The sequence below is a fragment of the Fistularia commersonii genome, chromosome 14 (assembly GCF_037954325.1).
Source record: "Fistularia commersonii isolate RoL2024-O1a breed Wild chromosome 14, RoL_Fcom_v1.0, whole genome shotgun sequence".
In the NCBI taxonomy this organism is placed as follows: Eukaryota; Metazoa; Chordata; class Actinopteri; order Syngnathiformes; family Fistulariidae; genus Fistularia; species Fistularia commersonii.
The window spans coordinates 1,720,748-1,735,113 of record NC_141297.1 but is presented as its reverse complement, the minus strand read 5'-3'; the positions used below and the strand labels follow the sequence as shown (position 1 = coordinate 1,735,113).

Sequence of the window (14,366 nt, the reverse complement as noted above, 5' to 3'; positions counted from 1 at the left end):
AAGAATGTCCCTTTCCGAGGGCTAATAATGGAGGAATAATACAAACAAAATGTCCTTCGCTCATCCCAAAGCTCTCGGTTCACTCGCAGCTCCGTCTCATTTCACAACAACGGTAATACATCACTTTCCGTGCATCGGCACAACACCGACAGTAAACCGGTGGAATAACACCGCTTCCATTTCGCAAGACCTTCTAGCCAAGAGAGCCAAGTTCATTCGGGCGGAAAAGCCGACTTTTCCTGCAGGCTTAGACTCGGAGGAGGTCCTGGGACAAAATTAAAACAAAAAAAAAAAAAGGGGGGGGAGCTAATCACCGGGCTGAAAATCGAATCGGGGGCCGGCTTGTTTTTCCGAGCGACCCCCCCCCCCCCACCCCCTCGGGCACGCCGGACGCAAAGATGAGAGCGCGCAGGAGGGGCGGCCGTCTTAGCGCTCGGACAGCGTTTTAACGTCAAGGAAACTTTACAATCGTGTCAATTAAAAAAAAAAAAAAAAAAAAAAGAAGTCATAAGAGGGAGGTGGTTTGCGTCTCCATGCCGACGACCGTCCGGATGCTGAGGCAGCGCTGCTCAGGGATGTAATGGGATACTGCAGCACAAGAGAACCGTGTGCACAGAAACTTGCCTGGGAGCATAAGGGAGTCCCGCACTAACCTCCCCCCCTCCCTCCTTCTCACTCAGCCTCTCCCTCTGCCTTCAAATAGAAATATCATCTAAGTCCACATATGAGCGTTTACATGCAATTACACGACGCGCCCGGAAACCGAGGAAAACGGGCGTGAACGAACGCACGACCCGGGCGAAGAAAATCAGAACTTGGAAAGTGTGAAAAAAAAAAACAAATGAACCCGCCGTGGCGAGGTAGAGGCAGAACAAAAGCGGCTTACCTTTTGTGCAGATCGCTCTCCGCTGGACTCCGAGCTCCTCCACTTCCCCGGCGGCGCCGTGACACTTTGAGATAGAGAGAGGAAGAAAAAGAAGAAAAAAAAAATCAATCCCTTCTTACTTTCTCTTATTTCCAGTTTGCAGAGTCAAACACAGCCCCTCGTGACACACCTTCACACTGTCCTGCTGTAAACTCTGCCACACACACACCCACAGACACCCATTCAAATGCACCCCCAAGACTGAAATAGATAAGAGATCTGCACAGGGGAGATAAAAACTACACACACTCATACACTGCAGTTTTTTTTTTCCTCCTCCTTTCTCTTGCCCACTCGCACTGCTGCCTTTTTCCTGCTGTCTTTTCCCTGCACTGCCTTCTGATTGGCTAAACTGCTCTTCAATAGCATAAGCTCTCTTCTTTAATTGGAAGGGGGACAGTTATGTGGTGCGCCAGAAACCCTCCCGCTCAGCGCGTCTCCGTTTTTTTTTTTTTTTTTCCTTTCCTTTTTTCACCCTAAGTGCCTGTGGAGAAGAATGCTGAGCTCTGCAATTTTATACGCATAGAGGGGGGAGGGGGTGGACGGAAGCAAAGGGGGTAGGGTGGTCGGAGTATGTGGGAGGAGGAGAAAAAAAAGAAAAAAAAAAAAAAAAAGAGTGGGAATAAGGGATGAAGAGCACCGACGGCGGGTGGGTGGACGGCGGTGGGACGAGCGCAGGCGGCAGGGCTTGACAAAGGGAACGGGGCTCCGGCTGAGGTGAGAGGAAATTCCCCCCTCCCGCGTACTCGCTGCAGAGCTGCTACCTCTGCTGCAGTGTGGAGTCTAATTGCCAGGCATGAAAGGGGGGAGGGACGGGATGGGGACGGGGAGGGGGAAGGTTGCAGTCATGCCGAAATACAGTGCTCCTGACCAGCCTGGCTATTCGAGAGGGAATGGAGAAGCAGATGCAGCGCACAGCGGTTAATGCCTTTTCCTCATGAATTATTAAAAGATGCCCCGGAGGAGAGTGGGCGGGTCACAGGCTCGTGACGGTTCAGCCTCGCCGCTACTACGCTTTTGTAATCGCACGAATATTCCCCCAAACTGGCGAGAGTCCCCTTCAATTTGACAATTTTTACCTTCCACGTCAACTTCCACGCCTCCGTTCTCGCCTCGACCCACATCTGGCGGCCTCCCGTCTGCAGTTAAGTGCGATATCTTCAAGAGATCGATAATGGATCCCAACGCCGCCATCTGCTCAACCGGGCACTTTAGAAGTGAAGACGATGCCCACAAAGAAATGCAAATATCCTGTTTGCTCGGTCAACAAAAGGCGCATCCATAAATAAATAGAGGCTGAGGCTGCAAAAGCAGGGACAGGTGAACAAGCATCCCTGAAGTGGCCGGCTGTGGACACAAACAGGACAATTGTATTCTAGAGGCGCATTAACATTCGTACTAATAGGATCTCTTACAAAGACCTTTTATTAAAAGTAAATAGCAACACAAGTGACAAAAGGAAAGTGCATGGAAATGACAAGACAGTGAAGAAACATCCCCCAGAATTATCTCCTCGTGCTCTCCTGGACCGCCGCGGCCCCGGCTTTGACTGGGAGGCTGTAGACTGTGACGGAGATGCCGGTGTGACGGAAGATCTCTTCCAGCATCACGGAAACCCTCTCCCACTTTAGCCGATCCAGGCCGCAGCCTATGCTGTCGGACGTGGCGTCAAATAAAAAAAAAAAAAAAAAAACGAGTCGCGTTAGCCGAAACGGCGAGCCAACGGCCTTCGTCATAACTGTCAGGAAACGGATAAGTAACTAGACATAACACTAACCGAGGCATGGAAATCCGGGTCACTCCGTTTTTGATACAGTGGGACTTCATGTCCTCCAGGCTCTGCCTCAGGCTGTCGTAGGTGGGCTTGTGGTTTGCCTTCTTCTTAGTTATCTGTAATGATAGACGGGAGAAGAAAAAAAAATCAATTTATGTCCGTGAAGAGTGTGTTGCCATGGATATATCGTTTATATATGTCTTTACCAGGTAGTATATAAAGCGTTTGCCTCTCTTAAGAACGGCACACTGCCCCGTCAGCTTTTCTGTTTGAAACAAAATACGTAAATATCAACTTGATATTGATACTGATTTAATATTCAACAGCAGGAAATGTGATATAAAGAGGAACGGGAAGAATGACGGGAAAAGCGTAGAGGACGGAGGAGAGAGGTGGAGGTTCTCCTTGGGAGCAGGGAGGACGGATAGGAGGAACAAGCACAGGTTGGATGTCCTGGAGATGAAGTCGGGGGCAGATTTATGGATGTGGTGAAAGACGACACGGGGGTGAAGGGAGAGGATGCAGAGGAGAGGTTTAGAAAACGATTCTCCCAAGGGAGCAGCAGAAGAAGAAGAGGGTTGACTGACTCTGGTCCTTCAGCTCCTCAATCCCCCGGAACTTCTGCCTGAAGAGCACCGCTATGCCCGCCCCCATGCGGCAGTCCTCGCTGATGCAGTGGGCCAGGGCCTCCTCCGCCGGGCAGGAGAACAGGTCCCCGGTCACATGGAGCAGCCGCCACCCGGCCGTCGTTGGCTGGACCAGGAGGGGGCAGCATTGCGCCGCGGCGGAAAAACAACCACCCAAATAAGGGGAGCGAGAGAGAGGAACAGACCTCAGGAGGAAACTCGGGAAGCTATAAGTCAAGCTAATGCTAAAGAACGCTAGCATACTCGCAGCCTGCGAGCATGTTAGCTTACTTTAGCAGTAGCTAAAATGCTACGTGCCGGCTAATGCTAAAGAAAGCTAGCTTTCTTTAGCATTGCAAAAGGAAACATTCGCAGGCTTATTTGTTGCATTATGTAAAATGCCTGAGAGTCTCGGCAGGGGTTTTATTTACCTCGGGTGTTTCATTTATGTCTGTGCTTTCGGGCTGGGCGGACATGGCGGCTCTGACGCCGTTCACCGACTCGGTGAGAGGGTCGACGACACGGACGGAAACGCCGGAATATTTACACGTAAAGCCGCCGCCAGACGACCTCCGACACTTATCTCCACTTGTGACACCTTACCGAGGTTTAAACCTCACGGATAGTCGTAATGGGCAGTCGTTTGAATGCAAAAAAGGGTAGTTTCTGTCGGGAGTGCCCGGCAGCGCTGCTGGTTGCCCCGGTAATCGCAATGGCGCTGAAAAACCGCTCGAAATCTCGCGAGATTTCTCGTCCACAATTGAAGGTGACGCTGTTGATATTTGGGTGTACGATTATTCATAAATTAGGATTGAACATGTTTTCGATTTTGTTTTTTAGTGATTTAAATTTAAATTATCATCAAATTAGATCATTTATATGTATTTAAGGACCCTTCTTTACCAATATATAGATCAATCTTTAACGCAGTTTCCTGTAAGGACATAGAAGTTTCTCACTAACACAAAGAAAAATGAGATCATAATATCAAAACACATTGCACATCCCTTCAAATACTTTTCACAACAAAACTGGAAGGACATTTGAGCCTTTTCTCTTTCAAGATTTGATTAACTTTATGTGCATCGGATGAGGAGCGAGGAAATGACCAATTCCAGCTTACAACCGCCCACGCTGTCATGGTCACAATAAGTCAAAGAGGCGGCTTGGGTTTACCAAGACAGGCTTTCTTTATTGAAACTGAATAACATCGAGAAAAAAAAAAAAGAAGAAGAAGAAGAAGAAAAAGAGAAAGAAATACAGCCAATCAAGCCTACGGGGTGTAGACAGTGCAGGACCAAAGGCGCTGTCAGATAAGCTCAAACTAAAACAGCATTGTATAACCTCCAAATGAAAAGAACAAGTTATTCACAATCAAAACATAATATCCCGGGCTGGTTTTCAGTCACACATCTGGGTCGTGTGTTTGCAGAGGCAGAATTAGAAGTTGGCGCTGCGCCTGCGCTCGTTGATCCAGTCTCCGGGGTTGACGTCCATCTGCAGCATCTTCATCACCCACTTGTCCCGTCGCGCTCCATCGATGAACTCGTCCAAAGAGAGCTCCCCTGAGAACCCGCCGGTCAGCTGGTCACTTTTTTTTGTGTCTCACATACAAAGTATCGCCGTATATTTATGCCGTATACATCTGAAGCCAGGACGGCGGCAAAGAGAGTGCCGCATTATTTCGCGGTATGCCGTGAATACATGCTCAGCATCTCCCCACAGAGCCATTGCAGCGGTCCGACATCGACCCGCTAAGCCGTTATCCGACATTTCAAGCCGTGACGAATACTCACCGTCTCCATTTTCGTCAACCAGCTCAAATATTCGGTCAACCACCTGGTCCGGGGTCAGCAGGTTGCATTCCTCGTCCAGCTCTCCGTGGCAGGCTTTCTTCAGTCGATATATAGACTGAGTGACAGGAAACATAGTTAATGATCGCTCTGTGAAAGGTTTTCTGGATTAAGGGGAAATGTTTATATTTATATTTATATTTATATATTTTTTTATTTAATTTTTGAAAAAAAAAAAAGTATTTATTATTTAAAAAAATATCTCAAAAAATTCTGAAATTGTAATTATTACGCTGCTACAGTATGACAAAGGAATTTCCCCTATGGGGAAATCTTAAGAACATAAACGGAGTGACAATAATAATGCCAAAAATAATGCAAGCAAAGTGACACCAACAAGGATATTTGTTATCTTATTTTATCTTCTACGATACCTCCACAATCTCTAGAAGCTCGGTCTTGTCGATGCATCCGCTGCCGTCTTTATCGTACATTTTGAACGTCCACTTGAGCTTATGCTCTAATTTGCCCCTAAGAACCAAGTTGAGGGCGGCCACGTACTCCAGGAAATCGATGGTGTTGTCCTGCACGTGTGCAGAAAAGAGGTGAATATTAAAAAAAAACCCAGCTGAGAGAACTTATATGTGCGCGTAATTTGGCACTCACGCCGTTCTTGTCGAAGGCTCGAAACATGTTTTCGATGTAGTCCGCCGCCTCCTTGTTTTCGGTAACGCCGAAAAAGCTCTTGAACTCGTGCATGAAGAGGGTGCCGCTCGGGCACTCCACCACAAATTTTTTGTACCACTCCTGCAGCTCCGCCACGTCGATCTCCTTGTCCGGGTCGCAGTCCTCGCTCAGGCGCTGACCCATCGCGGAGAAACTCTGAACCGACGCCTAGACCGCTCGAAATTTCCCTCTCATCACCCGAAACATAGAAAGTCGTTCTAGACCCTCGTTCTACCTCTTGTCATTTTTATTTTATTTTTTTTGCAATCAACGCAAGGTTTCTGCAAAATCAGCAAAGACCAAAGAGATCACGATGAAATACACGTCCATACAAGCTGAAATGCTCTCTATGGTGGCAGATCTTCTCTGGAAGTGAGGGTGAGACATGCAGCATTATGGATCCCATGATTAGGGATTAGAAATAGACCCTTGTCAGAACCAATTAGTTGACAGACAGATCAGGACAGGATTGCCTCGTTCCACTGGTTTATATTTTCTGCAGTGCATCTGCCGTCCGCCGGCTTCGTGCAAACGTGCTTTTTCGTCGGTTTCGTACGGCGGCGTTTTTTTCCCGGGGCTCGTCGGACTTTCCGTGACCCAGAACCTTCATAATAAAGGTGACGGAGACAAACGCTTTGCGTCCAGTGGAACCCAAACCAACACAGACACATAAATAGGTTAATCCAATTTAGAAATATAATCGTTATCCCAGCTATTTTTATTTTGATCTTTTGTAACAAATGTGTCAAAAGTAATCTTTTTCCATATCTTGCTGGGTTTGTTTTCTGAGGCGGGGCTCATTTCTTGCTAATATTCAAGGGGTTTTAAACAATTAAAAGAATATTAATGGAAATAGTAATAGGGGAATTATTCAAACCAAAGTCAAGAATTGTCAATTAAATCAAATGAGGTCAAATTTAATTTTATTTTATTTTATTTTGTTTTTTATCATCAATTCCACTGGACAGCTTCCCCTGCTGTAATGCACAGCTTCTTGATAATATTGCAATTTCACTGTACATTGTATGAAGACGTGAAGGTTCATTTTTTTGGGAATGAGGACGATGACGAGGAGCAGGAGAGAGTTAATCAGAGGAGACGTCACCTGACAGATGTTCTTGAGATAAAAATCAGCCCAAGATGGATGGTTTGGACATGGACAAATGAGGGATGGTGAAGCTCTGGGTGGAATGCTGAGGTTGGAGCTGCCAGGCAGCAGGTGGGATGCAGACGAGAAGGATTGACGGAGGAAGGTTTGGAAGGAATAGGAAGATGGTACGTATCAGAAAAGATCGAGCTAATTATCGCAGAGCAGCCTCGTCTTTACGCGCCATGTGGCGCGAACATCAGTAATTATAAGAGCAAATGTAGCAGATGTGAGGTCAGAGTTGCTGTTCAGCCCCCTTTGCTGGCACGTCTTTTACATCCTACATCTTCCAAACCATCTGTTTTGTCCTCTCTTGCATTTTACAGAGAAACATTGAAATATTAGGTTTACGTAGCGCTGCTTTGTACATGTGGCATTTACTGTATATCCATCCTGAGATAGACTTAAGATAGCAAATGTCCTATTTTTTATTTCTTCCGACTCGTGCTGAAGGTCTAAGGAGAGAATATAAAAGCCTCCGAGGGAGACTATCTTGTGTTTTTTGACAAATAAAATTCAAAAAAAGTTGTGATTTACTTGCCTTTCACACCATTATGGTCAATTTTGATGCTAACGTGTACGGTCGAGAACACGCATTTACCATGTGACGTTCACGTAGCAGTAATACGCTGTGCGTTCCGGTAAAAAGGTAAAGTAGAAAATGGGACAAAACAACTTGATTGTTCACTAAATTACTTCTACGCTTGGATTTGTCCATCTTGGGGCTTTCAGTGAAAATAAGTTTGCTGGAAAAAAAAAAGTCTGATAAGAGGATGCTTTCATTCTGTCGTTCATCATCTATCGTTTATCCCGCGCTTATGGGAGCCGAAACCTGCTGTACAAAAACACAAAAAACCTCCGGTGCTACTTTCTCATGCCGTCGTCTTTTCACCTCACCGGCGGTTTGAGTTTGTATCTGCGTGCACGTTATAGTTTAATGTTTACAGTTCTATGTATCGGTGCACTTTATTGTTCTGTTACATTGCACGGTAGCTGGGGAGGTTGCTAACGAACGTTAGCTAGCTTTTGGATTAGCGATGTAGCACGAAGGGGAATGTTTCCAGGACGCTGGATTTCACTGTCAAGCTTTCTTGAGGTGTTTTGAGACGAAACACCGACAATGGATATTCTCCACGCTAACGTTGGCTAATGTAGCTAAGTGGTGCCTGGTCAGTGGGATGGTAGCCTGCTGCTAGCTGGCTTGTTTGTTTGTGATAGCATCTCTGCAGCCTGGATCGGGCTTCTAGACGTGTTTTTACCGAGGATCTGAGCACAAGGGACAGTAACACCTTGTCCTGTGTATTGATAAATGAATTTTGTCAACGTCATGTCACCTTGGGATTGTGAGACACATCTTCTCCGTTCCTCTGTGTGTCCACAACATCAGGTGAGAAAAACAATATTGAAATTCTTCTGTCACAGCAGCGTAACAGTTAGTGTCAAAAATAAATCAGAATAAGAGACTGTTAATGGACAGAAAATAGCAAAATCCACAAATAAATAGACAGCATGGAGAACAAGATCAGGGATAAGAATGGACAACAGAAAGGAACAGTAAGGGTGAAAAATAAAAAAAAACAAACAATACAAATAGTGACAACAGCAATGACAAGAATAACATAAATAGGCAAAAAAAAAAACTAAAAAAAAATAGGCGTGATGGCAGGGACCAGCAAGGATATAAAAATAAATACAAAAAAAATTTAAAAAAAGACAGCAGAGTTGGGTATGACATGTGAATGGGTCCAAACTGCTGATGAAGGATCATCTGAAGCAGAGAAATGATAAAGATGACGTTGCTAGTAATTGGGCGAGTGGTGGCGTTCGCTCGTCACATTGACACATTTGGACATCGCAGGGTCTCCGAAGAACCTCCTGCATGTGTTTGGACTGTGGGAGGAACCTGGAGGAAGCCCAGGCACACACAGGGGAGAACATGGAGACTCAGAAAAAGGAAAAAACACACACATCCGCTCTCCGTGGCACCACCTCACTCATTCACATGTGTCACACTCCGTTGTCTATTTTTATCCTTGTTGGTGTCACTCCCTTCACATCCTGCTTACTTTTATCATTGTCACTCTGTTTATGGTCTTATCCTTGTTGTTGTTCATATATTTTAATTGTCTATATTTATACCCACATTTCTTGATACGGTCATTGTTGCGCTGCTGTGACAAAAGAATTTCCCCTGTGGGGATCAATAAAGTCAACTGAATAGAGGTTTTAAAAATATCCGCACACCAAATGTACAATAAAGAATTTATTGTAAATGAAGTACAGAAAATGTATTCTCAGGTGGGCTCTTCCTTAGATGCTTACCAGAGGTATGTGTTAAACATGTTACTGTGGCACCATTTTTAAAGGGAACGATCATGTGACTGATTCCCTCTTTTTGTAGCTCTTGTTAGATATCGCCGGCTTCTTTTTACTTTCAGGGGTCGTCACAGCAAATCAACCTTCTCCCTAATCCTATTCTCTGTATCCTCCGCTCTCACACCAACTACCTTCATATCCTCTCTCACTATGTCCATCAATCTTCTCTTTGGTCTTCCTCCAGACCTCCTGCCTGGGAGCAGCACCTTCAACCATCATGGTTTAAACATGAACAGAGAGTTCATGTCCAAACCATCTCAGTCATCACTTTAAGTCATACATGTCCTGCACCCCTGTGACAAATTCTTCTTTTCCCTTGGGCTTTTCCCTTCAGGGGTCACCACAGCAAATCAATCTTACCCTATTCTCTGGATCCTCCTCCTTCATATCTTCTCAATCGCCTCTTTGGTCTTCTCATCAGCAGATAACGTAGTAAAAAAGCACAGAAACAGAACAGACTACAAATTTGATGATCAGCATACCGGAGGCTCTGACAGCTACCGCAGGACACAAGCTCCAGAGCTGCGTATGTGGCTGAACAAAGGTTACTTCCGCCCTCGGCCTGAAGATGCACCGGGGCAAGAAAGGGTGCCGAAAGAAGGGTCAACAGGGATGGCGCATCGGCAGCTACTTTTTGAGAAGCAGGCCGAGTCAGGAGACTTTGAGTCCAGCAGCAGGACACTAACACCAATCTGCAGGGCATCAATACCCCTGTCCCAAAGGAGGAAGAGCCTGAATCCAACACAGCACATGCATCAGCAGAGAAGAAGCTCCCAGGGCGAAGGCCATTAGTCAAGTGGCCAAAGTCCTGCGACAAGTCGCTGTGGAAGGAGATCAACCCTGATCTCCGCAACATTCTAGAGGGGATCAAAAGCGCCATGATGAAGAAGTTGGAGAGATGGCCAGGCTGATCTATGCCTATGGAGCGGAACAGTCGAGAGCAAAAGATCAAATCGAACAATTCCTACCAAGTCCAGAAGGCAGACAGAAGTAGGCCGCTGAGTTAAGGAGAGGAGGCAGCTGAAGAAACAATGGAAGAGAAGGAGGGAATAAACCTGCTGCAGGAAGAAATTCAGAGTAAGCTTACAACACAGAGCTGAAAGCCTCCGCAAGAAGCTCAGAAGGAAGGAGCAAACAAGATCACGCTTCTACAAAGACCCCTTCCAATTTGTAAAGACTCTCTTCTGCTGAGTGGTATGGCAAAAGGAGATACCGAGGTCCTGAGGAGAGCTGGAGGATCCATATCCCCGAGGAAAAGGATTCATCAGAAACCGGCCAGATCAGCCTTCTAAATGTGCAGGGAAAAATCTTCTTCAGTGTGGTCGCTCACAGACTGGCAGGATTCCTAATGAAAAGCAACCTTATTGACACGTCAACCCAGAAGGCCGGCATCTCAGGCTTCTCTGGGTGTGTGGAGCATCCTAGTGTCATCTGGCATCAGATCCAGGTTGCCAAGAAGGAGGGGACAGATCTTCATGTGGCGTTCCTGGATCTCCAACGCCTTTGGCTCAGTCCCTCACAACCTCCTGTAGACAGCCTTCAACTACTTCAGCATCCCACCAGCTCTCACAACCCTTATCAAGGCTTACTTCCAGGACGTTCAGCTCCGTGTGACAACAGCAGAGTACACCACAGCATGGCGACAGCTCGGTGAGAATCATGGCCGGCTGCACCATCTCCCCGCTGGCCTTCACCCTGGCCATGGAGGTCATCATACGGGCCTCCCAGTGGGTGGTTGGCGGACCCTACATGGATGACCTCACAACACTCACCAGGACCAAAGCTTGTACAGTACGGCTAATAGGCAAGCTCCAAGATAACGTCAAGCTGGCTCGCATGAAGAGCAAGCCCAGAAGCATTTCCAATGTCAAGGGGAAGCTGTTAGAACACCGCTTCTACGTTAGTGAGGAACCCATTCCAACGGTTTCTGAGAAGCCTGTGAAGAATCGTTGGTATGATGCCTCCCTCAAGGATAAAGAGCAAATAGAGCAGCTCAGGAGGGAGGAAGCCAACAGAACATTGACAGAGCCCTGCTTCTGGGCAAGCTGAAGCTCTGGTGCTTGCAGTATGGACTACTCCCACGCCTCCTGTGGACACTAACCTTCTATGAAGTCCTGCTCTCAAAAGTAGAAAAGCTGGAGAAACTGGTCAACTCATATGAAAGGAAGTGGTTTGGCCTACCCAGGTGCCTTAGCAGTATCGGGCTCTATAGCAAAGGGATGCTACACCTGCCCATTTACATTCTGGCAGAGGAGTACAAGTGTGCCTAAGTCAGATTGGAGATGAAGCTATTGGACTCGAGCGACCCATTTGTAGCCCAAGCGCCCTCCCATCCAGGGAACCGGGAGGAAGTGGATCCTGCTGGCTGCAACTAAGAAGGCGGCACTCAGACACAGGGATGTCGTGGGCAGAGTGTCAGGGTCTGATACGGCTGGATCAAATTGGCAATCTGCGCCAGCTGCCGCTAATTACCCGGCCCCATAAAGAGCAGCGGCACGCTCTGCTCGGGGCCAGGGAATTCGCGAGGGATCGACTGGAGGTCCCAGGGCTGAAGGATTGTGGGGCCCTTCCTGCAACCCTGCCTAGGGCCCTTTCCTGTAACTCTGCCTTGGACCCTTCCGGAGACCCTTCCTGAGATCCTGCCCTGATCCTTCCTGCAACCCTGCCTACCTAAATAAAAGAGCTCCAACCCTGATTTAAGCCTTGGTGGTGTGGTTCCCATTCTGAGTCCGCCCCCCGTCCCATGACACTGAGTTCATGAGGGGAGGAGTGGCCTTGGGCTCGGGGCCAGTACACCAGCCTGGAGCAAAGCCAAGTCAGCCCAGAGACGCGAGCGGGTGGTCCAGGAAGTTCGGCAGGAAGACACGCGCAAGCTGTGTCGCAGGCGAAGCAAGGGCAGTGGAGGACATGGGAAGGCGTGGAGAAGCGGAAGATCTCCTGGAAAGATCTGTGGGAGATGAAGGCCTTCAGGGCGAGCTTTACCATCAGGGCGGCCTATGATGTCCTGCAAATCTAAACCAGTGGTATGGCGAAGACCCTACATGCCCTCTATGCTCAAGTCCAGCAACACTGAAGCACAGCCTCTTGGGATTCAAGACCAGCCTCACCCAAGGCGATTATACCTGGCGACACAACCAGGTACTAAAATGTCTTGCAGCGGTGGAGGAAACTCAGAGGAGCATAAATGCTCTTCCTCCCCAGTCATCCCACTGGCAGCAAACTATATTCATGCAGGAGGGGCAAGCCAGCCTCGCCCCCATGAGGGCTGACTTTGGGCCACTGGCCAGTGCACGGGACCGGAAGCTGCTAGTGGACCTGGACAAGAAACTCCGCTTCCCAGCTGAGATCGCATCCACCAACCTGCGACTGGACCTCGTTCTGTGGTCATCATCACTCAGGCTCGTCTACATCCTAGAGCTCACGGTGCCCTGGGAGGGTGCAGTGGAGGAGGCCTACGAGCGGAAGAAGCTGAGATACGCTGGACTCGCCGCAGATGCTCAGCAACAGGGCTGGAAAGTGAAGGTTCATCCGGTGGAAGAAGGCTGCAGAGGTTTCATAGCCACTTCAACATCTAGGCCACTCAGGGAAATGAGGGTACGAGGAAACGCCCAGAGAAAGGCAGTCAAGGACCTCTCCAGGGCTGCTGAGAAGGGGGGCCAGTTGCTGTGGATGGAGAAAGGATCCAACTTGGGCCTTCAAGTGAGCTGATGGCACTCCAGGGAGTGAACCTGGGATTCACTGCTGAACCCTCTGGAGGCATCCTGGGCCAATCAGCAAAACATCCATGAAGGCTGGCGCCCACTTGACAATCCGAAGTAACCGCTTACTCCAACTCCCAAGTCTCATCAGTGCCTTAAGTATGCTTTTATCAAGGGTTATCAACACCTACACCACAGTTCTTCCTCTAGACTTCCAATTCCAGCATCAGTCTACTAATATCTTCACTATCCCTCCTCTGTACATGACCCAACCATCTCAGTCTGGCTTCTGACCAAAAACAAACATGTGCCGTCAGATAACAGTAACATGAGTCAGATGGACTCCTTCCTGATCCTATCCATCCTGGTCACTCCCAAAGAGAACCTCAACATCTTCATCTCTGACCTGTTAGATATATCATATGAACACTATCTTTTTCCATTTTTCAAGACCAGACCCGGAAAACAAATACTTTTCACATGTGAAAAAGTAATGACAGGATATATCGAACAAGAGGCGCAAAAAAAGGAAGGAATCAATCACATGATCATTCCCTTTCAAAAGGGCACCACAATAACATGTTTGTTGATACACGTCATAGGAAGAGTCGGTTTGTTGAGAACATCATGCGAAAATACATTTTAGATAGTTGGTGTGAGAGAAGGATAGAGAATAGGGTTCGATGGAGAAGGTGGATTTGCTGTGGAGAACCCTGAAGGGAAAAGCCAAAAGGAAAAGAATTTGTCACAGGGGCGCAGGACATGTATGACCGAGATGGTTTGGACATAAAACACACCTCTGTTCATGTCCAAACCATAGTGAAGATTTGGGTAGAAGGTGGAACCGCCAGGCAGGAGGTCCAGAGGAAGATTAATAAATGTAGTGAGAGGATATGAAGTTAGTTTGTGTAAGAGAGGAGGCTCCAGAGAATAGGGTTAGATGGAAAAGGTGATTCGCTGTAGAGACCCCTGAAGGGAAAAACAAAATCTTCAAGAGGCCCAAAAAAAGAAGGGAATCAATCACATGATCATTCCCTTCAAAAATGGCACCACATTAACATGTTTGTTGATACACATAGGAGTCCATGTTTGCTCAAAATGGCATGCAAGAATATGTTTTCTGTACTATACATATAAAATAATTGCAGATTTTTTTCAAACCAAATGCACACAAAGACCTCCCAGTAGAAACCCAACCAGGGAGCTTCTTGTTATGACCCCCCCCTTCATGACGAGCTCCCATCTTCTTAAAGTAATCCTCGCCGATATGGCAACTTCCTGGTCACATTGTTCACCCACTC

The 14,366-nt window shown here is 47.3% G+C and overlaps 3 protein-coding genes across 6 annotated transcripts in view; all 3 read right to left on the bottom strand.

The window, feature by feature from the left end:
• LOC147226856 (synaptotagmin-2-like) overlaps positions 1–2,216 on the bottom strand; it is a 95,515-nt gene extending 93,299 nt beyond the window's left edge. The window contains exons 1-2 of one of the 4 annotated variants that reach the window (XM_086159566.1): positions 2,005–2,216; positions 887–950 (exon numbers count right to left, since the gene is read on the bottom strand). The gene's annotated coding sequence lies outside the window, so the exon portion shown is untranslated. Of the gene's footprint in view, positions 1–886; positions 951–1,055; positions 1,233–2,004 lie in introns of those variants that run through there. The other 3 variants (XM_086159570.1, XM_086159565.1, XM_086159567.1) reach the window with 3 other exon arrangements.
• Positions 2,217–2,307: 91 nt separating this feature from the next.
• On the bottom strand, positions 2,308–4,030 carry oard1 (O-acyl-ADP-ribose deacylase 1). Its single transcript, XM_086159579.1, has 5 exons — positions 3,757–4,030; positions 3,287–3,452; positions 2,906–2,964; positions 2,703–2,815; positions 2,308–2,578 (listed from the first exon to the last, which is right to left on the bottom strand). The coding sequence occupies exons 1-5, from the start codon at positions 3,799–3,801 to the stop codon at positions 2,431–2,433; spliced, it is 531 nt and encodes a 176-aa protein (XP_086015705.1). The 5' UTR covers positions 3,802–4,030; the 3' UTR covers positions 2,308–2,430.
• A 719-nt stretch (positions 4,031–4,749) lies between these two features.
• Positions 4,750–6,216, bottom strand: guca1b (guanylate cyclase activator 1B). The gene is made up of 4 exons (XM_086159206.1): positions 5,785–6,216; positions 5,553–5,702; positions 5,122–5,236; positions 4,750–4,890 (listed from the first exon to the last, which is right to left on the bottom strand). The coding sequence occupies exons 1-4, from the start codon at positions 5,986–5,988 to the stop codon at positions 4,766–4,768; spliced, it is 594 nt and encodes a 197-aa protein (XP_086015332.1). The 5' UTR covers positions 5,989–6,216; the 3' UTR covers positions 4,750–4,765.
• Positions 6,217–14,366: the final 8,150 nt, after the last annotated feature.